General features: G+C 40.9%; 3 protein-coding genes across 4 annotated transcripts in view; 2 read left to right on the forward strand and 1 right to left on the reverse strand.

Annotated features, from left to right (window-relative positions):
* Positions 1–1,259: 1,259 nt before the first annotated feature.
* LOC149280562 (mitochondrial glutathione transporter SLC25A40-like) lies at positions 1,260–7,304 on the reverse strand. Of its 2 annotated transcripts, none has more exons than XM_089500422.1 (10): positions 7,205–7,304; positions 6,254–6,313; positions 5,098–5,204; positions 4,519–4,586; positions 4,152–4,276; positions 3,190–3,363; positions 2,484–2,593; positions 2,229–2,310; positions 2,001–2,081; positions 1,260–1,378 (listed from the first exon to the last, which is right to left on the reverse strand). In XM_089500422.1, exons 1-10 carry the CDS (start codon positions 7,302–7,304, stop codon positions 1,260–1,262), a joined length of 1,026 nt encoding a protein of 341 aa, XP_089356548.1. The 2 variants fall into 2 exon arrangements, with proteins under 2 accessions (XP_089356548.1, XP_089356547.1); XM_089500421.1 differs by having other exon boundaries at positions 6,227–6,313.
* Positions 7,305–7,674: 370 nt separating this feature from the next.
* On the forward strand, positions 7,675–18,108 carry LOC149280563 (protein DBF4 homolog A-like). Its single transcript, XM_089500411.1, has 13 exons — positions 7,675–7,854; positions 10,731–10,794; positions 11,499–11,675; positions 12,127–12,317; positions 12,774–12,824; positions 13,451–13,520; positions 14,509–14,585; positions 14,806–14,836; positions 14,924–14,969; positions 15,503–15,628; positions 15,870–15,984; positions 16,822–16,946; positions 17,136–18,108. Exons 1-13 carry the CDS (start codon positions 7,675–7,677, stop codon positions 18,106–18,108), a joined length of 2,226 nt encoding a protein of 741 aa, XP_089356537.1.
* A 4,716-nt stretch (positions 18,109–22,824) lies between these two features.
* The window catches only part of LOC149280564 (disintegrin and metalloproteinase domain-containing protein 22-like), a 65,827-nt gene continuing 62,511 nt past the window's right edge, over positions 22,825–26,140 (forward strand). Inside the window, exons 1-2 of the mRNA XM_089500412.1 lie at positions 22,825–22,864; positions 23,620–23,777. Of these exons, the coding sequence (XP_089356538.1) occupies positions 22,825–22,864; positions 23,620–23,777 (198 nt within the window). The remainder of the gene's footprint in view (positions 22,865–23,619; positions 23,778–26,140) is intronic.

A 26,140-nucleotide genomic window follows, 5' to 3' on the forward strand; every position in this document is an offset into this window, starting at 1 on the left:
GGAAAAGGACAATCCGAAAGATCCATTCTGCCCACTCACCACTGAAAATCTTAATACTAGTTATTAAACCCAATTGTTATATACTCGTCTCTGTGTCATATCTGGTCTTTTGAGAAGGTTAATGAGTAAGCAGTAGTCAATGACATCACTTTCTTTCCTTCAAACCTCAATCAATCTCAACACATCATATATTTATTGAAAAGATGTATTGATAAATAATTACTCTTAATAGATAATAAACAGCAGTAAAAATAGCAAAAAGTTATTTGTTATGAAATTGTTTCCGCAAGCAAAAGGTAATAAAAGAAGACTAGTGTGAAGCCCCTCACATATATCACGGGGGAGTTCTTGGACATCATCTGGTCTTTATCTACATTATATTTGGCCAGCTCAGCCCTTCTTTCAGCAGAATTTCACCGAGATCAGACCTTTCTCATAAAAAAGAAGGGAGGAGAGAAAAAACAGTCTCTCTCTTCTGTCAATTGGCATAACTAATAAATATGTTCTTTGCATCTCATTACAACTTAAATATTTAAAACCCATAGAATTAATAGTATTTCTAAACAGACATCAGAATGATCGATAGGTTAGGTTTCACGTCGTGACAAAACAATTTAATAAAGCAGCCTAGAAGTTACAAGTCAACAATAAAAGCATCACAAGGATGTGTATTTTTACAAAAATCGCGCTTATTTTGCAATCATTTATAAAGTTTTATATTATGTTCAATGTGCTTTCAGCAGGAAAAAAATGCCATCATTCCCGTTTCGGAAAGGTACGCGTCCCAAGAGAGTACATTCTGCCTCCGGAAGTCAGCCATGTAAATAATACAAAAGTTTCAGGAACTGCTATACAATGCGATATTGGCAATTAGTGGCACAGAAGTAAAACCCAGCAGAAGTTTCTACCGGAAACGCAAAGTATGTCAGAAAGCGCTGCTTTATTATAAAACCGAAAGCCTTCTTCAGGACCCAAAAACTGGTCGTGACGAAGCTGCCTCTACAGCAAAAGCTCCCATTGGGAAAACGCGCGCACCATGTGACGCTGGTAACGTAACAAAATGTCATTTTCAACCACTTTTCTTTCCGAAATACGAGGTTTACAACACATTCATGTCATCTCTTTAGTTGTGCTAATCTTGAATGGAGTCGGTGTACAAAATTAATTAATTTAGAAGTCTTTTGAACAGCAGTCATCCGCTATCTGTGTGTTTTTGTCACCTGGATGGAGTTTTAAGCAGAATCTGAGTCTTTTGAACTTCATAGGGTTTTCAGCTGCTGTTCGTAATTTAACTTGCGGAAAAACTTTTTTCCGAATTCATAGGTGCTGATCATTATGGCGCAGGCGGGCGCAACTTTGATTAAACGGGGAATTAAACCTGACAAGAAAGTAACAGGTAGTTAGCACAATATGGCTAAATTGTATATATTGTATATAAAATTTAGGTCTGTTACATTTTATCTTAGGAAGCCTGTATTTTTTTTTTCTCCAGGACAAGTGATAGTTAGTGGAAGGCAAACTATACGTGACATGATAAAAAGTAAAGAAAAGAGAAAAAAAATTTTGTCCTCAATTACTTCTCTATATATGTCAATAATAAAAACATCAAAACCTCACCCACCTTATATCCAATATATGTATCTGTACATACATGTAAACTGCACGCTAGCCCGTGTGGGGCACAATACATACTACAGGCAAGGTGGATATATAATTTGTCCAATATGCTGTTTGCACTTCTGTTGCACTCACTTTTGTTCTCCACTACTCCCAAAATACTTTTGGATGAGGGTCATAGGAGTTTTTGTGTGCAAAGCAATCACAGTGGGGGGGGGGGGGGGGGTCTAAAAAGTGCCACCACGAATCAGAAACATGATTGGCTTCCTGGATTCATTGTGCCAAACATTTATCTTTCAGAAATGCAAGGGTTAAACATTCCATACTGCTAAGAAAATAACAAGTGTCTACTACATTTCAAACACATTTTAGGGTAAACTCACCTGCAAACAATCCTTTGAAACCATTTTCAGCCATTATTGTATTCATCATTCTCCAAGTTGATGTAGATCTTTTCTGGGAATCTAGAAAAATGGAGACCCAAAAAAATCAGGACTAAGAGGCACAGATTGAGTGACATATAATATATATATATATATATATATATATATATATATCCATGCATAATGTCATTGTTATTATTAAACAAGAAATACAATAAAGGGACTTACTATTAAGCACCTCCAGTTCTCCAACTTCAATTTGTCTCCGTGTTTTCACGACATCAAAGGGTAACGTTAATACAGAAGCGATCTGCAAATAGAATATGTAAAGATATTTACTATTAGACATTTGGTGTGAAACTGCATATTGTACATTTTTTATTGAATGCTTATTCAAGCAGCCATGTACTTTGTTCGTGCTGCCCTGATGAATTCGAGGTACAGTCCCACTCTATGGTGAAATATAAAAGTATAGAAACTCACAGAGCCTGACGCAGCTCCGGCCGTGAAATGGATCGTGAATGTCGCCTCTGGCGTGTTGTATCGCTGACAGAGCCACTTCTTCCCAAGTTCATAGTTGAACCAGTACATTGCTGCACAAAAAAAGGTTTTTAATTGATGGAAACGCACTCATTTCATGATCTATGGCAGTCATACCCATGGGCTTTGTTGACACATTTAAAGATGTTTAAAGCAGGCAGGTAGAAGCAAACACTCGCCAATAATATTCTTTGTTGTAGGAATGAGCAGAAGAGGTGGTTAGTCTAATATTGAGGTAAGTGCAATTTTCAGGGTTAACTTTCATATGGGTGGATGGTTCTAGAAGTGGTTGGATAATTTTGGTGGATCTGCCCCTTGCCCTGCAGGATCAAAGGGTAAATATGAAGATGGTGCAGACACACCGGTCAGACTACCGGTCGCAATTGTTTTAGTGATGTCCATGTGAAGAACTACCACACAGATGCGCAATTTGGGGTAGTGAAAAGCGACGGCTTGTCAATACTACTACTTTTTTCCTAGATGGATATTTGTGCGCTAAAATAATAAAAATGAAAGAAATACAAATTAAGGAATAGGGAACTCGTGCTTCTCATATTAAGCAATAAGGTGTGGAACCTCCGTGTGGATATACTCCAGGTGTTATAAGTAGTAACACTCACGCTATGCATGTTATGCACAATTAACCTACCCGAAAAGGGGACATCTCTTAAGACGGTGGGGCCCAGGCCCTTCCAGAGCGAGAGCCAACCGTCCTTGGCCACAGAACTCCGAATACACAGTCGCAGCTCCTTGTAGGACAGAGGTCGGGATTGCATCTTCGTCCTGATTAATTCCAGTGGACTAATGAGGGTTGCCGAACCAACTGGGAAAAAAAGTTCAAGGAAGTCATAATTTAGACAAAAAAGGAATAAATAAACTTATAGAATGTAAAACATCCCTTATGTCTTACATCGATTAGAAAAGGCCCAAGCTATAGGCTGTATTCCTGCGTATGGCTTAATCTACGCGGCCATATTGGTTCCCCGCTGTTTTGTATCTGACCTCCTAAAAGGACCGATTGCTCCATCATTTCAGTTACATAACGTTTTGAAGCAAGTCTAGGGAAAAGGTGACAATTTGCAATCACCATGGAAACCAAAGAACGTTCATGTTGATCAGTCCACTATTAGCACTTGGCAAACTTAACACCCAATGGTGGAATTTTAGTACCAGTTACATGGTAAAAGGCTGCCTGACTCTGATCAAATTCTATATCCTATTATATATATATATATATATATATATATATAGAGTTAGTAGAAAGCGTGTTTAGGACGGGCAATGTTGGATAAAATGTTGGACCGGGGGAGCCCATGTGGAGCACACATTTTCTAAAAAGATACGTAATGGTGTTGAGGCCTCCATCCTGGGGAAGAGATGTTCTACCTAGAAAGCGCTAGCTGATACCTAATGGGTACACCTGGGAGCACACGAGCCATATTGGCTTCATTAAAGAGCGTTGCTAGCCTCAAGCAGCCTTCGGCGGGTGAGGAGAGGTTGTTCCCAGACACCATCCCCCGCCTAGAGAGAGAAGGAACTGACCCGGAGGCTTCCCAGGCACGTTATAAGAAGCATACATTATCTGTATATACGGATGAGTGCGTGACTTACATCTGGCTGTAGCTCCGGCCAGGACAGAAGCACTTTCTGCATTCCCCCCCATTCTGGGGATCAAAACTTCCCTTAGCTGGTCATAGCACGTGAAGTAGATCGCTGTGGCTGGTATCGCCATTACTCTGTGTGATAAACACGAAGAAACGCAAGCGGTGAAATAAACACGCATAATCCCGCTGATATTACCGATTGGCCTTATAATGTACAAATGACAAAAGAAAAAAAACTTTTAACACATTAAAGCTGTATGATTAGATTTTACTTGTCACATGGGGGCTCGATGAAGATGCTGTGTTTACGGGTGGGCAGATGTGACGGGAACAGATCGATGATGAATGACATATTACACGGCCAGGGTACTCACAGTGTTGGAGGCAGTCCACTCCACAACGACCGCAGACCTTCATTTCTGATAATTTTAACAAACGCATCCTGAAAATCCAGAACCGTCAGATGTAATCTTGGTAGACTTTTTGCAAAAAGCAGTTTATTCAGGGAGGTGACTTCCCGAAATCCCCAAATATTATTTATTGTTTTATGTAGCGCCATCATATTCCGCAGTGCAGTACAATGGGACCTATGGGTTATGCAGAGGCAGCTTATCATTTCTTAAAGGAGAAGCTGGCCCTTCATAAATCTCATCACTTTAACAAACACCAAAAAAATCACGGCGTGCCGCCGGCTGCGGGTTCGGAGTGAACATTATTGAACTGTTCATCTTTTTTCGCACCGTCATTTCTTGTTAATAATTTGCAGATTAATCTCTTGCGGCGTTATGCTGTAACGTATAATGTTCCATTCATTAACACAATGACCCCAGGCTGCGATACAGTTTAGAGGGAACTTTAATAAATCATTCTTTGCCGAGTTGGAGTTTAAATAATAAATATATATTATAAATACATACCCCACCTTAATTTAAATGATAAAATAAATGTCTTACCGTAGTTCCTCTGAAATGGCCGGGTGCTTTGTACCACGCTTTACTATTTCCATTTACGCACACACATAGATGGTCCATGAGCCCATTACAATAAACAAAGCATTTTCCTGTTAAAAAGGAGAGAGAGAGAAAAAAAAAAGTGATATTTTTATACAATATCCTTAAAGTGCTGAACCTCTAATGCGTTCAAGACAGAGTATGTCTAGTAAAGCGGAGAAAGTAGTGAGACACTGAATGAGTGCCCACCGGCGCGAGAGGGAGGGAGCGAGAGGGAGGGAGCGAGCGCGGGCGCGAGAGGGAGGGAGCGAGCGCGGGCGCGAGAGGGAGGGAGCGAGCGCGGGAGCGAGCGCGGGAGCGAGCGGGAGGGAGCGAGCGCGGGCGCGAGAGGGAGGGAGCGAGCGCGGGCGCGAGAGGGAGGGAGCGAGCGCGGGCGCGAGAGGGAGGGAGCGCGGGCACGAGAGGGAGGGAGCGCGGGCACAAGCATGTGCTAGCAGATCAAACACATCGTTTGCCTAACTCTAGTCTAGATTTTAAGCCTGAGAGCCGGGCCCCCTTTAATGTATCTGTTTGTCTTATTCTGTCAGACCCTTTAAATGTATGGACTGCAAGAAGCGCTGCGCAAACTGTTGGTGCTATAGAAATAAAGGAACTTAAAAATGGGACTTGTGCTTCTCCGTGTAAAGAAAGTGAAAACGCTTAGTGTTCGGGGACCCGGCTCCACTGTGACATTTATCATTGTAGAAAAAAATCATATCGGAGGCACGTGAAAAAAAAACCTCATGGCTGGTATTTTCAAAAATTCACGCCGCACCACCAGCCATAGATGGGCAAGTTAAGATTATGGCGGGGAAAAAGCAAAAAGTGCTTACCAACCTCACCCGTTCTATTGTGCCCCAACTGAGCGGCCAGGCAGACCCGACCACAGGACTCTGAAAACAGTAACTGGGACTTCCCGTACTTACTGGATCAAACTTTCCCTCTCACAGGTACTTGCGTGATCTTCAAAGGGCCCATAATAATAATAATCACTATAATCATAATAATAATAATCACTATAATAATAATAATCGCTGTAATACTGCACCAGAGGTGGAAGGATTGTAACAGGGGGCGGCATATTTCATTTTACGTGGATGTAGGCCGAGTGGACACTCACCTTTACTGAACGGTTTGCTCTGAGCCTGAAGCCTAATTTTCACAACATCCAGAGGGGTAACTAAATAAAGCAAAGCACGTCCGTTACATGAAGTCACACAACTTGGGGGAAAATTAGGGTTCAATATTATTAAGATAATAAGCGTATTCTGCGCAATAGGTTTTGGGTTCATTTGGCTTGAAATGCTTGAACACCCGATCGTCATAATGTCTGCAGAACGGATTACCTCGAGGGCAGCAGAGAAACCTCTCCTCGCCTCTCATCGCAACAAATCGACTTCCATCATAAGGGAATAAAAATTAACGGGGAGGAATAATCACACAGAACCTTGAAAATTAAGTTAAAATGGCTGCTCCTACCTGTGTTCAGATCAGGTGCGTTTCTACTACATGTACATTGAACAAATATATATTTATCGGGCAGGATCTATGATTCAAACTATTTCTGCTACTTCTCAGGGCGATATACTCATTCCTATATAAGAAGGAGGTCCGGGGAGGAAAGATAGATGGGGCGATTTGGGTCCAGAAGAGGGACTTGTTTATCCTAAAAAAAGGGACACTTGGGAGGTATGCTACATTATAGAAGCGGGCTCTCACAGTCCACTTACCGGCCATCGCGTCCACCACAACGGCTAGCAGAATGTATAGGTGAAATGTGACGTTTTGCCATTTATATGAGGACAGCAGCGCTTTACTGTTAATAAAGAACGTTTTCTCCATTCTCTGTAGTCAGGTAATATTTGGTTGGAGATGGGAGAGCTGCAGTGGGCCTGACCCAGTCCATATGGAGGGGGAAGCACAAGCCGCAATCAAATTGGCTAAAATGCCCCCCATATCTACCCCCAACCCCTCTCACATGTACCGGGGCAAACTTTGCCGCACGAGTCCAGCTCAGCCGGCAATAACCCAGACTTTAGAGTATTTTATCGCAAATCTACGATATTCATACCAAAAAGTGATGTGAGCAGAGCTCCGGCCGAGGACGCCATAATCTGCTGAGAGGGGGTGATCGTGGCAGATCCGCCGCTCGACTCGACATTTTCCTTCATGTTTCTAAAATGAAAATAAAGGGAAGAAAAATTATTAACCGCTTCATTGTAGGCAAGTCATCTAAAACATTCACCGGAATGTAATTAAAGAGATATTAACACCTACAACGGCGGGGATTCTATTTTATTAGTATAGCATTTGTGTAAAAAGCCTTATTATAAGAAATGAGTGTTTTGATATTTCCATGGCGGGGCGGCCGGTCGCAGGAACATATTATGGCGTCACCCATTCCCAACGTACTGCCAGCAACCACACAAAACGCAGCCATATGGAACAGCAGCGCATAAATGATAATGATGACAACGATAACCTGACTTCAGAAAAACGTTCAGGCCTGAACCAATACGAACATCGAGACTCAACCCAAGGATGGCTGAGGATGATAAGAGTTGTAACACTTCACCAGTTGGGGGGGGTTCGTGGCAGTATCACCTGCTCTGTCACAGCCCCGTTCGCATACTAATCTACGCGAATACATCCCCCGTACAGCCATATTCCCCTCCTGTACCCGTATACCCGTACCCTTCTGCGGCCAGCAGTGCCCAGGACGTGAGTTTACGGCCAATGTGTCCTTCAGATGATAAACTGGAGACACCGGGGGCAGGGAACCCAGATACGGGGAGAAGCAGTGAGCCGGTCACGAGTCATCGTCTGCTGTCTGGGCAATCAGCGCCGGCACACACCGAGATGTCACGCTCACATACATGCCGCCATAACATACATGCCGCCATCAGTGACAATCACCTAAGAACATGCTGCTTTTACGAAAGTTACACGGAAACGCCCCCCTGCTCAACTCGGGGGGGGGCTAAAAACATGTAGAGGCTCCGGTGGCCATGTTTAAAAAGGGCACATCCCTACCAAGCTTAGTGTGAAAGATTAATTAAGGAAGCATGGAAATCAGCTCACGGTGCTTAACACTTAGGGCTCGGGTAGCTTATAACTGATGTGCTGTGCTGCCCACATTAAAGATGGTGGCAATACGTACTGTACTGCCTGTAGTCACGTCCTCTGCACTTTAACCCCGTGCCATTGGGGTATGTTTGATCAGTGTCGGTGTCTATGCTGTTCAATGACCTGCGGGGCAGATTGATCACACGGGCATTACACATACAGGGGTGTTTAGATGTCACCCCACTCGTTACTAATTTATCCTGAGAAACCCCTACAGGATACAATGGAGGTTATCTGTAGATGGCTCCCACGCCCCCCTCTTTATGGGATTTTTAATTCATTTTAAGGAACAGACTGGCTATTATTATTTAAAGTGACACACACCAGATATTATTTAAAGGGACACACCGGCTAATAATATTTATAGGGACATACCGGTTATCACTATTTAACGAGACAGACCGGCTATTATTAAATAAAGGAACACACCGGCTGTTCTGCCCCAGGACTGCCAGGGATGGTGGATGTTGTGCTGCGGCTCTCGAGATGCTGTGTTTTAGAAGGTAAAGAATTTAAATGACAGCACGGAGGAATCACCTAAATCCGCGTTCCTTGTAGGGGACATCAGGCCTCCTTATAACTCAGCAAAGTCACAGCATTCAGTTGCAGATGAAGTTAATTTCAATGTAAAGCAGTAGTCAGCCAGGTAATGTTGTTCCTGCCCCACACCGGGCATTTATTTGTGGAAGAAAGGCCCGGGGCTTGAAGGACATCCGTGTCTCCGATTAGATGGATCCACTTCCCATGTGTTGTTTGTGCAGCCCCAGGATGTAACACATGGCTGCGGCCCTCGCTGTATTGCCGTTTGGTGGAATGCTGTATACAACGAGATAAACTAGTTAGAAAATCACATTGAGTTTGTGCGACTCCGGTAATTAGCACACAATGTGCCCACCAAGCGCCCAGCGCAGCGACAGCCAATTCCAAACCAGTTGGAAACCAGTGCATTGAACCACGGTTAGCACTTTATAAGTCTGGGTGTCAGCTAAGAGCACATATCGTTATAAACCCCTAACCCCTGCTGAGGTCACATCGTAGCGTATCCTGGGAGTTAAGGGCTGTTTGTTTGCATCCACTTGGTTTGGATGAAATGTAAGGGCGGGTGTACGATATGAAACATAGAATTTGATGGTAAATAAGACCCATTCAGCACACCTGGGCTGCCCGTTTTCCTGCGTTAAAGACTCAGGTCTACAGGACTAACGTCTTAGATTCAGGATAGCTTTATGCCTACCCCATGCATGTTTACATTCACTTAAACACCACTTCTGCTGGGAGGCTGTTCCACTTATCTACCGCCCTGTCAGCAAAGTACAAACTATATTATTAGAGTCTATTAAAACTAGTATATTTAATTATCTCCTTTGAGAGTTCTGTAGGATAATTGTATTACCTTTTCCCAAGCAGCCAGTCTGCAGTGAAGGTACTGCTATAAACCTGTATGCAGAATCATAGATACATTATTTACAATAGTGGGGAAAACAACAGAAACGTTAGAAAAGCCAAACATATACATTATTTGCCACTAGAAACATTGTTACGGTTCTGTTTCCAGAGTAAATGTGATAACATGCTTAATGTGTCGAATCTGCCGTGCATGAGTGTGCGGTGTTTACTCTGCCGGTGGGGGGCGGAGCTTGCTCTGGATAGGCGGGAAAGTTTCGGAGGAATCAAATCCTGGAGACCAAGCCTGGAGAGAGAGAGAGCTGGAGCGGCGGCAGCAGCGGGACGGGAACCCCGACTGCCACACGGCAGGGGGTCTCGGTGACTGCTCGGTGAGTGTGGTTTACGCTCACTTATTATATGAGCCGGTGCTCTGTTTACCGGTGAGCTCCCGTTTCCTGCTGCCCCGTGCGCGGCCTTCAGAATCCGGTGCTACGTGCCGGTGGCCGCAGCTGGTTTGATTAATCCCTCCAAACACACGAGGAAAACGGGTAGCAAAACGATACCCACGTTATTTATCTTTTGTTATTGGATGTACCGGGAGACACAAGTCTTTTTGTTTGCTTGCATGTGTTTTATTGTCCTCAACGTTAAGGAACGTGAAGTGTTTAAAGCCTCTAATTAGGATGCATACTGATGGCACTATTGTTAATACTGTTACTGTATCCTGAACATCATGCCTGTAGATTACTGTATAGCACTGACTGTACTGCTGCTTTTATTATAAAGTATGTCAGTCAGCAATAATAATTAAAACCTATACATACATTTGTGTGTATATATATATATATATATATATATATATAAACGTGTATGTGTGTGATCATAGAATCCAGGTACCGGTTGTCTCGTGTATTCTCACTCCACAAAATCCTGCGTACCCTGTTGGCTTTTAGATCGGTAATACATGTAGACGGTCATTCAGCATTTTGCTTTATGACAAATACTTGTGGACTGAGCTGCAGATAGATGTGTAAATACCGGTAAATCTGAATAAAGCTGGTTAAATGTTTCTAACCCTTATACAGGCGGCGCTGCTAGAGGCAGACAAAGCAAATGACCCCAACGCAGCACCCAAGCCACAGAAAAGCAGTAAGTATTGTGGAAACCTATGTAATAATCACACACCCAAGTGATTTTATATTGCTGGCATTGTTGAGATTTTAAATAGTCACTCAGGTTGACATAAAGCTGCATGTTAAAGTAATATACAGAATACCCTGTATAAGAAAATGCTGTTACTATGGTAGAATTGTATAATCAACATGACTTTCATGCAAACTTGTACTTTCCTAGAATATAAAACTATCATAGGCTATTTTAAATCTGAGAGGACAAGCTTTTGATTGTGGGTATGCTCTTTATATGCCGTCTGTTCTCTAATTTTGTATTTGTATCTTTTTTATGGTTTTGTTTTTTGTTTTGTTAGTAAAGCATTTATTGGAAACGTGACCCTAAGTTTAGAATCTCAAAGAAATGGAGATCGCTACACTTAGGACCTTCAGACTTAGAGACTCCAGATGTTGTATGCACTTAAAATGCATATGGTAACTTAGTAGGACTTTTACATTTTCATAATATCGTCTTCTAAATTCGTGGAGGGAGTCAGCCGAATTAGCCTCCTAGATTGTAAGTTCCTGCGGGAACAGGGCCCTTCATTCCTCTTGTATCTGTATGCCAATTGCTGTATTGTAACATTTTCATTCTTGTACAGCGCTGTGGAATCTGTCGACGCTTTATAAATAAAGGATATTAATAATAGCTGTGCATCTGCTTATCTGTCTTGTGCGATACAGGAGGGGACGCACCTGGGAGAGGTACGAAAATGAAACTTGCAGCAGAGAAAAAAGGCCAGGAGAAGATTCCTCAAGATGTTAACAAGCCCTTTGCCGGAAAAGTGTTTTATCTGGATTTGCCATTTAAACTGATGTCTGAAAAGCTGGAAAGGGATATAAAAGAGCTTGGAGGGGTAAGTGTGTGTTTAGAAGCAGATACGGGCCATTCAGCCCATGTAGTTTGGTTATGTTGTTCGCATTTGGGGTAGTGTTATGCCAATCCCATGCATGTTTAAATTATTAATCAGTGTATTAACCCGTGCCGCTTCTGCTGGAAGGCTTATTGCACTTATCTACCCTCTCAGTGAAGTAAAACTACCTTGTGTTACATGTTATCTTCGAATGCTTTAGTTTTAAAATTAGATTTTGTCCTAATATTTTTCCTCCTCTTCAGGACTGCTCCATGATATTGAGCATAACCATTCCAACGATTGTATCAGTATATTTCCAAATGCTGTATGTATGATACATGTTTCAGTGATCTGTATTGATGTTTATGAAATTTGTAATTCCCATTTTGAATGGTAATTCTATTGATCTATAGCTTTATCTATAGTTTATTTTAATTTGTCCTTTTTGTTTTAGACAGTAGAAGGCTTTCTCAGCAGAGAAATCAGTTATCTTATAACAAATAAAAAAGAAGCAAGATGTGCCAAGACCTTAAAGTTCATGTGCTCCAGCCAAAGTCCTGAATATGCCCAAAACTCTGGAGAAAGCTCAAACCAACAACACAGTAAACGAGGTTCCCTGGAAGGAAGCTTTCAAAAGAAGCCAGAAAAGGTATGTTGGGTAACAACTTTTTTTGTGTGTTTTTTTTTTTTTTTACACAAATGTTACCAATAAGCCACCATGTGCTGAAGTAAAAGCTACCCTCTTCCCCCCTGAAAAGGATGTTGCTGTAGAAGATTTTTGAGTTGATATTGTAATTTTATTGAATTCTGGAAGTATCAAGTGCTTGCTGTGTTTATAGGTACTTTGTTACCATTTAAATGATTCATGAACAGCTCAAATATTCAGTTCATTGCAATAGAATTCCAGTGATCAACAGCTGCCGCGGTCAATAAATATGCTTTCGTGTTGCCTTTCATATAAAAAATATTGTTCCTTTATTGGCAGAGTATCTGCTTGTCTTTATAAGGTGGTCTTCAACTAGACCCATCTTTTGCTTTACCCAGAAAATAAAATGACTAATGTCTAAAGGGCCAATTAACAATGAACCTATTATTTTGTTTACAGGGTCTTGTAAGCAGAGGGAAATCTTTGGTTAAAAAAGCAATCAAGGAACAGGTATGTAGACGTATGTTGGGTAATATACTAAGTGATTGTATTGTAAACCTTGGGGTCTTCAGTTATTTTGCTCTATTTCTTATTGGGCTGACAGATTTGAGACCTCACATCACTTAAAATGTTCATCAGAAGAGATCTGATCTACCATAGCAATCAATGGAATGGTCCGTTTAATTGGTGCAGAAAACTTTTTATGCTGTATTTATCATTGCCTTTATTTTCTTGTCGTATCCGTCTAGTTTGATTTGAATATTGAATTTAATCACCTAAAGGGGGTCTGTCTTCCAAATAACAAAATTGTTTGATAAAGTGAATAATTTAGCTGTCTGGTTATTAACTGTAATGGCACTAGAAGCATGTTGCCTTAAAGCTACTCAACTGTGTTTTCTATGGGGCATCCCCATAAAGTTTACCTGTCATTAAAAATATGACAAAGCAACCACCTTATCGAGGCGTCTTTTCACCAATGCATTATTTTAGCTATTTTGCCTGGCGGTCTTTAGTTACCAAGCCTCGCTGTGTGAGCTGGACTAAGACGAGTAAAAACATATTTTAATGTATGTTTAATTTTAAGAAAAGAAATCCCAAAGCCCAATAAACTGACGTTTTGTTTGTCATACAAACAGGAAATCTTACCAAAAAATAGTATACTGTCCAATGCTTGGAACTGGGGGGTCAAAATACTGCATGTCGAAGGTAAGACATTTTAATTAAATTGTATAATTATGTGTTGAGGCTTTTTGGTTATACTTGATACGTATGCTAAATTTAGAGGGATCCGTTGAAGCTTTAAAAAAAAATAAAAAAAAAAAATTGTATGGGTTAATCAATTTATATTCTGGACAAAATAGTGTGAATGAAATTACATTAAATCTACAACCTGTCTTTAGCATTTAACCTGTTTTGGATGCTTTCCATTAAAGCCTTTCTTCAATTGTTGAACTGCTCCAAATTATGTGAATATAAATGTACGTGCACGGAGAGAGAAATAAGACACACGACACACACTGGGTCAGGTCCAAAATCACTCTGCTTTATTACGTTTACACTATAGTTTATATAGTGCCCCGGAAAGAGGGGCGTCGGGTTACATAAATCATGTTAATTGGTTAATCCTGAAACTATGTGGAAAAAGGCAGAAAGTTGTACAAAGTTTATATGTGATAGGGGTTGTAAGCAAGCAACTGTTAGATGCAAAGAAGATAGTTGGTCTGCAGCCAGCTGCAAAGAAGATTATGTTAGCATTCTCTAGGTCAACCGTATAATTGCAGAAACTGGTATAAGTCGAAGCCAGCATATATTCATCTGAACAATAAGCATTTCTTGAAATATATTCTAGTTCCATAACATACCCTTCTTACAAATGTTTCCCAACAAAACCTAAACTTGTACCCATTTAATTTCAAACGTCAGCAGCCATTGCTTCGTTCAGTTTTTACATAATCGTCAATAAGTATGGATTTATTTTTTCTACCATCTTGAGCAACGTCTGTCCAACTGGTTCTTTTACTTATTGTTATGGAGTACTTATGGCAGAGACTGCTGATTTGTTCCCATTATTGTAATTTTGTGTGGCCTTGTATGATGACGCTGATTCTAACTTAACTTGCATTGTTCTTTGAGAATTATGTGCTGTATAATACAAGATCATGCTACAATGTTTGCATAATTTCCTCTATTGTAGAGGCGAAATATTACATTGAACAGAAGAAAAAAACGTTGATAAATGCCAAGAAATCGCAAACGCCTGATAAATCTGTGGTAAGCAATGGATACATAGTTAACTTTTATTTCTGGTTTTTGCAGTCAATGTTCTATTGGTGAATTAAGGCAAGATTTAGCGTTTTACTTTGCTCCCTGCATATACATTTATGAGCTGTCTGTGGGACCCTGATGTTCAAACCTCCTTGCGCACTCACACACTCCTAAAAACTGTTAAAAGCAAGAAACAAATCTTAACTTTTTGCCCTGTCTCATATAGACCAAACGACCAGTACGTCGGAAAGTGAAACGTAAGTATCTTTTTTTTTTTTTTTTTTTTTGCTAAAACCATTAGCCGTACAGTTATTCCTTCATTGTATGTGAAATATGTCTTTCAGCGCAAAAGTTGAAGAGCCCTTACCTGAAAGTGGAAGACAACGACTGGTAAGTTAAAGGTGTAATTCTTTATCCTATTTCTTTTTTAATGGCCACGTCTAACAATCTGCAGATTTTACATGGAATTGTGCATTAATACCCGGTTTCCAACTGTCATTCTCAGCCCTCTCCGTGATTGTATTGAAATAAAGTGAAGGTGTTTAAGGAGAGTGACATGTATATGGTTCCAGAAAGTTGTACTAAGATTTAAAAATGAGCAAACTAGCACTCCTTAAAGGTGCAACCTAAAATTGAAGGACTTGGACCAAAGATTTAAGTGGGAGACTATTCAAAAGACATACATGAGTCGGGCATGGATTTATTAAACCTTCCCATCTTACTCCCTATATCTTGATTCCACAACTGTTTGAATGAAGATAATTAAGGACAGTTGTGGATGTGACCAGATACATTTATAAAAGCTCACTGTGGAAGAGAGACGGCAGAAAATCCTCCATTTGAACTTTTCTTATAATCTTTATGAATCTGGTTGACTTTTTTAAATTTTGCTTTCACTAATTTAGTTTTTCTCCTCTCCCCAGCCAGTACAGACCTCTTTATTTGGTGTTGCCATTTTTCCGATCTTTCCAGTCTCCCAAAGCTAATCCATCTGTAGAGGTCAATAAAAAATCCAATATGGTTCCAAAGGAGACTGACGCAAAGCAAAGGTTTGTTTTCTGTTCCTATTTCATTAGCCTAAACATGGAAATTATGAGTTTGTGTTTAGTGCAGTAAAAAGTCTTCACCTTGCTTCACTTTTGTTTTTAACACAAAATTAAGAGGACAATACAGCTATTATGTATCCATTTTAGGACCTGTCTGGCTTGCACTCTTGCCATTTCTTACAGTCAAATTAGTATAATTTTTTTAATGGTTGACAAAAAGCATAACTTTTTTGTTTTGCTTTAGTGCCAACAAGAAGATTTGTGGCCCGGATGGGGGAAATGCACATTTTCGATTAAGAGAGCAGAAGAAGAAAGGGTACTGTGAATGCTGCCTTAAAAAATATGAAGACTTGGAATCGGTAAGCACTGTCACGGTTTCTAGTTCTATATTGTTGCAGGATTGTGCACCACTTGCCCTTCTGCCCCTTCAGTGACTGTGAAATTGCAGAATAAATTTGAATTTTTTAATTATTTTTAATCACTGAGGGGGGAAAAAAGGTGAGGGGCAGTTTCTAATATGTAATAGTATAACACTATCATTTTAACTGTTGTAAACATTCTTGGTGTTAACTGCCTAACTTAATACATTGCTGAAAAGTTGCAAACATCCAAAGAGAAAAAAAACTACTGTTCACAGAACATTGCCACAAGCTGCTACCACCCTCAACTCTAATTCTATTCCAGTCTGGCTTGAAGTTGAGCTTTGGTTTACTTTAACTGTAAATAAGTACATCTTAGTGTTAAATGTACATAAATATCAATACCAGCAAATGCAACTGTTTAGCACAGCAGAGTTAAAATGAAACAGGTAGGTGCCAGGTGTTGAACATGTTGAACATATGTCCAATGGGTAATTTAAATCGGCAACCACATTCATCTCTGTATTCTTTGAGAAAGTGGCACACTGCATCATAGCAGAAGCTGGTTTCAGTAGCCATCAATGAGTAAATGGAGAGACTCCCCGTGTTTGAGAATTCTGCTGTTGTTTGCATGTTTTTTTGGTTTTTTTTTCTCAAGGATTTTGCTTTTCGTCATTTGAAAATGTGGCCAACATAGACTAAACAAATATGTCAGACTATGGTGATGTTTGGGAATTGGACGCCGGTATCCTTGGCATTTATGATCCGTTCACCAAATGTGATGAGTTCTGCTATATGGTTCTGTATTAATTTCCCCTGTTCTTTCTTATGTTGCAGCATATTTTAAGTCAGCAGCACAAGAATTTTGCAAAAGGCACACATTACCAGGATGTGGACAAACTTACTTCTGCGTTTGAATTTGACTTTGTGGATTGGTCCAAATCCAGGAATGAAACAAAAAGGTAACTGCTTATTTTAAAATTGACTTGCGTTGATGCGTAACGGTCTAGAACCAGCGTTACATACTCTGCTTATGTTAGTCCAAAGCGTATTACGACAATAGATGAATGCCAGGTCACAACAAATTAAATACGTTTTGCTGTTTCGCTTGAAAAAAATCTAAACCTGTTACATTTCTTCCTTTCCTATAGCATGGGGATGTGGATATCCGCCAAAGATCCTAGGAGGGAAGAGCCAGAAATTGACCAAATTACGTTTATTTCACAAAGAAACCATTCCCAAAGTATGGAAGTGGCCATCGTACAGGAGATTAATTCAAAAGAGCAGCTTGCTGTCGTTCACCCCACTAAGACGATCTGCTATACTGAACCAGTTCCTTCTTTTACGTCGCCTGCTGGATTTGTACAGAATACAAACTGTGCATCGAACGCTACTCCCTTGCTACATGAGTTCATGGATGCAACACCAGTTCATCTGAAGGCAGGATTTCCTGTTTCCATCGGTGATGTAGAGATGTTATCGGTTTACAATGAAAATAATCCAAATGAGACATTTGAAAGAGACATCCAAGAATTCAATGTTCTGTGTGAATCCAATAAGTCTAATGGAACTTTTCAGAAATGTGTTCCTTTGTCGGTGGACAATACCCCCGATGAAAAGAATAAACTGAATCAATCTCTGCGTGACCTAGTCATGGATTATAAAACCTCTCGTTTTACTGAGGATGCTGCTCATACCCTAGTGAGAACTGCTACTGATGTGCAACAAGAAGAAAACACAGAGCAAAATGTTATTCCAGAACAACCCCAATTTCAAAAACAACCTGAAGAGGAAACCCACCATCTCTCTGACGGCTCGCCTCCTAGCAAGTTACACAGGAAAGTTAAAATGCTAGGAAGAAGAAATGGCAAAGATGACCTGTGCTGCAGACTTCAATACAAGGTCTCTGGTGCCCAGGACACAAATCTCGTCTACCCGCCAGAGGATAGTCTCATGGCATTGTTTGAATCTAGTAAAGGGGAGAGCGAGTTCTTTGGGTTCACCTGCAGGTCCATGAGCGGTGTGTGTAGTACAGAAGACTATCAAGAACATTCTGAAAGAGAGATGCTGTGGGATCTGTTCTCGCATACGAGTTCCACTGCCTCGACCTTTAATGGTTTTTAGAATTTTATGGAGCTTTTAAATTAAATGTAATTGTGTTGTACATTTTTCTTTTAATTATTTTAAAGAATCTGAAAGTTACAATGTAACATGTTTTACGTTTTGTTGAAACATACATATGTGCATTACCAGTCATCTCTTAATATAGACTTGGCTCAATAGAATATTTGTAGTGAAGCAGAAATTGGGGAGAAAAAAATGGAAATTCGGCCGAGAAACTTTTTTTTTTTTTTTTTTTCTTTCCCCCTTCAGAAAATGATTAAACAATACTCGTATTAAAATGAAGGCTTTGCACAAGTGCTATATAAAGAGTAAAAAACTGTTTCCTAGTGATGTTACCCTTCCTAGAGCGAGTCTGTTCTGTCTACTCTCTGTCCTGATGGGCAGCGCCGGTCACTGACTGTACAGCTGCTAGCAGTTCCCATAACAAGCTGTCACATTCTCAGTTTCTACAGGGTGTTAGACACTGCTGACATCTGCATTGTTGATGACATGGATGGAAAAGAAAAATCTTGAATTCCTGTTCCTACGTACTATTATGGTGCTGTTATGGAACCATAGGATATTAGTATGTGTAACACAAACCGCATGTCTGGAGGGCAGCTGCTATCTTTATCTCAGGAAACGCATCAGCATCGTCCCAAAACATATGCGAGAGCTTTTATCTCTCTAATGTAGTGGGGAAAATCAAATGGGCAGGATTTACTTTTCACTTGTCTGTTTTTGGATTCATCCATATCCAGTATAGGGATATATATTTATTTCCATAACAATTTGTTGCTCTGTGTATCTCTTGTAATGATCAGTTTTCCCTTGAGCAAAAGCCACACAAAATAAACTGGTAAATTTATTAGACAAACTAATTTGTTTGTTTTAATGAATACCTGAGATCAAGTGTAGTACTTGTGAGCGTGAACACAAATTGGTCCTTTTGGCCTTAAGGCCAGAGAGGCTATTGGCGAAGGGTATGCTGTCAGCCCTCCATTTAGTCCCACTGGGGTGCTCTATCCGAGGATGTATTTTCCTGAGGGCTGATAATACGTGTCCATGCTGTCTGGGTTGGTAAGAGCATTAAGCACTACCTAGGACCATTCCTGCACTTTCTTTATGGAAGCATCCCTCTGTGGATTTTTTAAGAGAGGGCCACATGAAGATTTGGGGAGGGATAATCGTGCAAGTCTTTTGGAAAAACATTAAGAAAGCTGCCGTGAGATACATATCAGACATGTCGTAATATGCATTGCTTATTTAATAGGTAAACACAATGTGTGTCTAAATGTGAATATGAATTATTATATACCACACCTTAGTGCTCAGAAAATTTTTTTTCTTCTTCAATGGACATTTTCTTTTTTTTTTTCTTCAGTATAATGCCCATTGTTGCATAGTTTTCTGATACAGATTGTACCATGACTTTCTGGGAGCCAATAAGTGCATTTAAATAACCACTACACCGTAACCGATATTATGTACCTAATTAGAATATGCAACAAAATTACAAAGAAAATGTAAGAATATTTGTAACTTTTTTGGCATTTAGAATATAAGATGCTATTTTGTGTTTAACAAACGAGCTGCGGTTTTTTTTGTTTTTTTTTAACATGCGATGGAACCCACGCGTGTATGTTCTATGAAGACTTGAGTATCTCAAAGGGTCAACTGACTGCAAATTTGATATAGCTGTTAAACCCGATCATTTAAAATGTGTATATATATACACACAACGCTTATTGGACGGGGTTATGGTGATATTTATATTTCTTTGATAGATTCCTTCTGTCATGGCTGGATTTTGATGACAATTGGCTGGAAAATAACCAGGTTGCCATAAGTTTACATGGCTATTGTTAACACTAAAAATTAAACTGTGCAGTTGGCTAAAATAAAATCTATAAAACAAAAGAAGCCCGTGTCTGGCTCAATTAGAGCAAATATCTAACCTGAGAAAATGCTGTTCGCTTCCTGGAAGTTACATTGATTTAGTAGCTAATGTAACTTTCAATCAATTGCAAGGTAAGCTGACCTGTACATCTTAACAGCATCTTTCCCGGGCGCTCGTGGACAATGAGGGTTCGCTGACATCTGCAGCCAAAGAATAAATCGGCTGATTGGGTTTCTTTTCTTCATGAGGAGCTGAATTTGGGAGACGTATCCACATGAACTGGTGGAGAGATTCACCCCGAGGTCTTAAATGTCGCTGGTGGTAGTAGAAACGTGGTCTATGAGTTTGAGAATTACAAGGCACACTTGAATTATTATTATTTTTTTATTATTATTACTGTGTGAGGATCGGTGCAAATCAACTGTGTCAAGTAGAGTCTATGGAGAGAGTATAAACCTTTAACACCTTTGGTAAACTGTTAGAAGATTCTATCCATGGCATGAGGCTATATGATAATTCTTCAACTTTTATCCTGAGGATACGGGTTAAAAAAGTATTACATGCTGAACAGGGCTGGCATTTTGCCATCTGCATAGAAATATAAACAATATTAGCAGTCATAATGCTCTGTTTAGAAAATGAATACATAGATTAACAGAGCATATCATAGAGTTGGTGCCGTTACTATGAATGAAAGAGCACTCCTTTTTCCTTTTATCTTTATCGCTAAATAAAATAAAGATCAACAAGGGCCCTAAATGAACTGAAAGTCACCGGATATTTGTAAACAATGTTCCTACTCCATTGTAATCCCTGGATGGTCGGTGTGAAGACAATAAACTAATCCCTCACCGTTTCACTCGTATCCCATTTCATTAAGGAACCATACTTTTCAATGAGGGGCACAATAATGACATTGAACACATCTTTCTACTTATACCTGCTGATTACCGACCCGTGATGTCTGCTAATATCCAGTTACATTCAGGTAATTGTGAATTTTAGAATAGGAAAATACACTTATAAAGACTGTGGCTTACACTTTGCGGGTTTGTGCTTGACCGGCCGTGTCTAGCAGCTTAGTGTGTCTGCATCAGAATGCTGTACCGCTGGAGTGCCCCTTTAATAATACTGTATATAATGAGAGGTAAAAGTGCAGAGGATACAAGGATACAATATTGTGCAAAATAATGGTAAATGAGTTATGCAGTAACAGGGCTGGACTAACCATCAGTCAAAACGGGCAAATGCCTGGTGCGCAGTGCCTGATGGCATCTCCCACCTGCCCTCATTGCCACTTGTGTGGTAGACTCTTTCCCTTGGTGTGCACAAGTGTAAGAGCATAGTGTGCAGCCATTACTGTCCTGCAGGTGGCTACATGTACACCATTTTTAAACAGAAGCAGATGGAGGCAAAAACTGCCATTGATGAAGTCACCAAATTAAGAAAGTTATCTTTTTATTTATATAGCGCCAACAGTTTACGCAGCGCTTAATACAATACATATATTCAAGGGGTATGACAAGGCGAGAATTGACAGACTAAGACAAAGCGATACATTCGGTGGACAGAGCCCGGCTCGCAAGCTTACAATCTAGAGAAGATGAAAACCTCGGAGAAGTTGGTGGATTGTTAAAGTTAAGAGCTGGAGATGGTGAGGAAGGAAATGAGGTTGTTGCCAAATGCACGCTTCTCTGATCGCAATACCAGAAATGGAATATTCCTGCTGATTGGCCCTTGTCATTATTTACTGTGGTGGGGACACGTTCTAAACATTCCATGAGAAACATATCTATACGACCGATGTCTCTGGCTGGGAATTTCTGTACAGAAGAAACATCTCCTGCTATTGTCAAAGTATGAGCTCGTTTGTATCGGGCGTTCCACTGAAATGAAAAATATCATTTAATGAACAAATGTAATGAATAAGTGATATCGGAGAGAGGGGACCTCATACACATCTCTTGCTTGGGGAGCCACTTGCTCTTGACCATCTATGCATACAATTCATTGCATCTATGAATGGTAATTAGGCTCTGGGCAGTTGTTCATTTCGCCCCAGGGTAAATTCACTTCTATTCTGGATTAAACGCATAGTTTTATATATACAGGCGCTCCCGTGACTCTTAGTACTGATGGTGTAAGGTGTTTTCAGTCCCAATCCATCAGTCTCACTGGTGGAGCCCGCTAATAATAATAATAATTATTATTATTATCTTGTATTTTTACATGACTGCGCTTCTTGCAGTACATATATTTAAACAGTCTGATAAAACTAGAATTGATGGACTAAGACAAACCAGTATATTAAACCACTGAGTGAAAAGAACCAGACAGTGGAAGCTGCCCTGGTGTCATGGATGATACAGATGGCTGCATGCTGCAGTGTGTATGTGTGTGTAGCCACTGGGCAGGGGTGGTTTATGATCAGGTTGTAGGCATTGATTACTGTTCAGCAGCAGAGAGGCCATGGTATGAGGGAACTACATTTCCCAGTGTTCCTGAGAGAAGGCAGGACCTGCAGGCAGGGCTCCTGAATGTGCGTTAGGATGTGGCTGTGCATGTGGATGAGGAAACGTGGGAGGTGCTTGAGTCCTCTGATCTTACATCAAACCACCCAGTGCAGTAAAAGCACAAGAACCTTAATGGAAACCAGTACATGACAATGCTGCAGTGAAGAAAGCACAGTGTGAGTGACCATCAGGGGCCACCAGCAGGAAGACACCCAGGCACAAGCCATCAGCATGCAGGCATCCTCTTGATGCTGTGGATCTGATGCTCAGATGTTAGCAGACATGCAGACAGCGCAGGGCTTGGCTCTATGGATGTATTGCGTGATGGGATCCATGTATGTGGTGTTTGGCAGCTCCCTGGCAGGTAAGTGACAGCCTGGGAATGATCGGATGCCATGTGCCTTTCAGGGGATGAGGCTGAATTAAAGAGATCTGACAGCCATTGCTGGGATTCTAACCCTCCATCCAACACATACATGTTTCATGATGAGAGCATCACCGAGCTGGAGACAAGTTATCCCTAAAGGACAGCAGCGCAGCACCGACCCCCTGCCTGCCCCATCATAGGGAGGACAGATGGCTGGCCAGGGGCACATTTACTATACGACCAATATCGGCAGGAGGCTTCTTCAGGGAAAGCCGATTGTTTTGTTTTATTGTATAAAATAGTATATTTTTATACTTATTACACTAAGGCATCTCCATTTTTGTTACATATACATAAAGGGAGGCAGCAGCACATCGCAGCGACTGCATTGGGTTGGTCTGGAGTTACGTCTCGTTGGACCACAATTACAAGATTTCCAATTTGACCCCAGCTCGTGTTATTTTCCTGTATTATATTTAAATATATTAGTTACAAAACATACATAGTTTGCCCTTCTTTGTATAACAAACCATCCAGCCGTTTTTTTTAGATGTCTGAGAACATAGCTATGGAATTAACCATTTCTGCGCTGGGTAGCGTTGCTTGAAGACAGGCATTAACCTGTCCCTTTTCTGTGCATACAGGGGATTTTTGGTCATGAAGGTCTAAGGTATACAGCACAAGGGTGGTGCTAATTCTTTTAAGTGCTGTGTTAACTTCGTTCGTTCTGTCTGTCTGTCTGTCTTGTTCAGGAGATGCCTGGCTCATGGAGAAAAAAGAAAACAGCTTTTCTGGAAGGGAATACACGGTCCCATTACGTCTGATCTTCAGAAATGATCGGGAAAATCAGACCACCGAAGGACAGCTCAGCACCCGCGTGAAAGTGTTCAGCCCCCAGGACCAGGTAAAGGTGGTCAGAAGTCAGCTGCTTTAGTCGGGGTTTGCTTCTCTATGTCATGGCCATTGTTAAGAACCGTTGGCCAAAGTAAGAAAAGAAAAAAAAATCTGCAGTAGCGAAACTCTTCATATATACATGTGGTATGCAGTTTTGGGAATTTAATTTATTATTATGGGATGTAAAAATCCTAAAAGCAGAATATAGCATTGGGGACTTTGGAGGAATTATTGCTTGTGACTTAAAGGTAAGCAGACAATGCAATAAAGTGTCAGATACAGCGATCAGGGTGCTGGGTTGTATAGCGAGAGGCGTTAATAGCGGGAAGAAGGAGGTGGTTCTGACACTTTACAGATCTCCGCTCAGACATCACCTAGAGTATTGCGCACAGTTCTGGAGACCCCATCTCCAGAAGGATACCGAGACATTGGAGAGAGTTCAGAGGAGGGCGACTTAAACGGTAAATGGTGTGCAAGATAGAAATGATCAGGAAAACCTAAGGGAGCTCAATCTGTCCATCTTGGAGGAGGGAAGAAAGATGCGATAGAGACATTTAAATACTTGAATGTATTCAACATAGTACAGGAGGGAAGTTTATTTCAGATGGGAAAAGAGGTCATAATCTAAAACAGGAGGGTCAGAGGTTTAGCTATAATGTACGGAAGTTAGGGTTGTAGATAAATGGTACAGCCTCCCGTCAGAGGAAGTAGAGGCTGATACAATGAGGTAACTTAAACTATCCTAAATCTACAGTCGATTAAGGTCTAAGCCTCCACGTCATGAAAAGAATGGGGAAACTAGATGGGTATATGGTTCTTATCGGCTGTCATTCTATGTTTCTGTTATGTGTCATTAATAAATTAGAGTAACTTCTAAGTGGAGGGGATGACTGCTAAGCAGCCACTGATGATATGAGCAAATGACACGTGACTTTTAGTTAAGAGGGAGGTTATATCGCCATGTGACTAATACAATGTGTTCTGGGAATGAGCGATACTCAATCCTATAAGGAAGCATTGGAAAAATCCTCATTACCGCATCATCTGCCCAGAAAGTCACAAGTAATAATTTCAACTTCAAAATGTCTTTATTGCTTTTCCAGCTGTTTTGGCATGTGAGAGAGAGTAAATCTGACGAGGCAGTCCGAAATATATTAGATAGCAAAAAGTATACAAGATACAAGATAGCACTATTAGAAACCCACAATTTGATGGCAGATAAGAACCATTTGGCCAATCTCGCCTTTTGTTTTGCCTGCTTTGATGCCATGTCTTGTTGAGGGATAGAGGGGACCCCAGAGGGCAGGTAGTTTGGGGGAACCTCTGGAGGTCCAGGAGCAGAGATTTCCCAGTGCTCCATTACGTTTAATGCCTACAAGGGGTAATCATGCAAACCCATGAGTATTTAAAAAAGGCCCATTATAGCCCTTTTAACATAGAGGGCTACCCCCCCACCCCTAAGAGGAGGCTCTCACCCTATTCCTGCGCCAACCCTACATCATGATCCAAAGTTTAACCATGAGCAGGAAAGCCCATGTCCGAGCAGTTTTGTAGCATTTCGCCACTTGTCATTGTATCTCTGCAACAATTCCGACAGCGGCTGGAGAGGTCAGAGATCTCTCCTCCACTAATTCCTTAGAGTGTCTTGGTATGCTAGTGGCTTAAGGAGCAGAGATATTATTGGACATTAAGTATGCCAAACTTACTTTGGTGCTGTGTTTGATTGGTTGTTATAGTTGTCATTCCACCAGAATTTTTTTTTATACATAACTTGGGTGTCACACCATAGTAGTGCACACTGGCAGGGGCAATTATATTTAAGCCATTGGAGCCACTGAACTTACTGCTCGTTTTCGTTGTACTACAACGGGCGAGGATAAGCGGTGTATTGATGTGCGGCTCTCTGTGTGCTGCAGGACACGACGTCATACCCGGTACTCTTTCTCAAAAAGGCAAGTGGGGTGCGGAAAGAGCGCTACTGAGACCGTGCTGACTAGGCATAGATCTCCGGAGTGTGAGTGAGGCAGTTATGAGGGAGATCTCATCCAGCCCATTGCGTGCAATCTGTCCCCAGTGATGTGGGACATCGGCTGCTGTCCTCCCTTGAACTGTCACCCTAGATCTCTTTGGTTGATGCTGGCTTGGGGGTTGGGTGGAGGACCTGCCTCTGACCCCACGCATCCTCCTGGTTTGGACACCTGGAATATTGGGGGTATTTACGTAAACTATTTGCTGTTTCGGTTGATGTTTGGCTTAAAATGTATGTAATACATTGTGTGTTGATATGTTTACTTGAAGCCGGTGACCAAAGAAGGAAAGGGATTGACACATCGTTATTTAATATGCATGGCTGGCTGAGTACACACAGGACTCAATAGC

Source organism: Sceloporus occidentalis, unplaced genomic scaffold (genome assembly GCF_023333645.1).
Source record: "Sceloporus occidentalis isolate IW3139 unplaced genomic scaffold, rSceOcc1.0.p SCAF_154, whole genome shotgun sequence".
Taxonomy (NCBI): Eukaryota; Metazoa; Chordata; class Lepidosauria; order Squamata; family Phrynosomatidae; genus Sceloporus; species Sceloporus occidentalis.

What these genes read in the sequence shown, in the direction of transcription:
- LOC149280563 (XM_089500411.1), top strand. Translation starts at nt 7,675, where the DNA reads ATGGCTGAGGATGATAAGAGTTGTAACACTTCACCAGTTGGGGGGGGT. An exon ending in TTCAAAAGAAGCCAGAAAAG is followed by an intron (nt 12,318 to 12,773) that starts GTATGTTGGGTA and finishes TTTTGTTTACAG; the next exon opens with GGTCTTGTAAGCAGAGGGAA. An exon ending in TCCAGGAATGAAACAAAAAG is followed by an intron (nt 16,947 to 17,135) that starts GTAACTGCTTAT and finishes CCTTTCCTATAG; the next exon opens with CATGGGGATGTGGATATCCG.
- LOC149280562 (XM_089500421.1), bottom strand. Translation starts at nt 7,304, where the DNA reads ATGAAGGAAAATGTCGAGTCGAGCGGCGGATCTGCCACGATCACCCCC. An exon ending in GCCATTTCAGAGGAACTACG is followed by an intron (nt 4,587 to 5,097) that starts GTAAGACATTTA and finishes CTGGATTTTCAG; the next exon opens with GATGCGTTTGTTAAAATTAT. An exon ending in GGCCGGAGCTACAGCCAGAT is followed by an intron (nt 3,364 to 4,151) that starts GTAAGTCACGCA and finishes TTTTTTTCCCAG; the next exon opens with TTGGTTCGGCAACCCTCATT.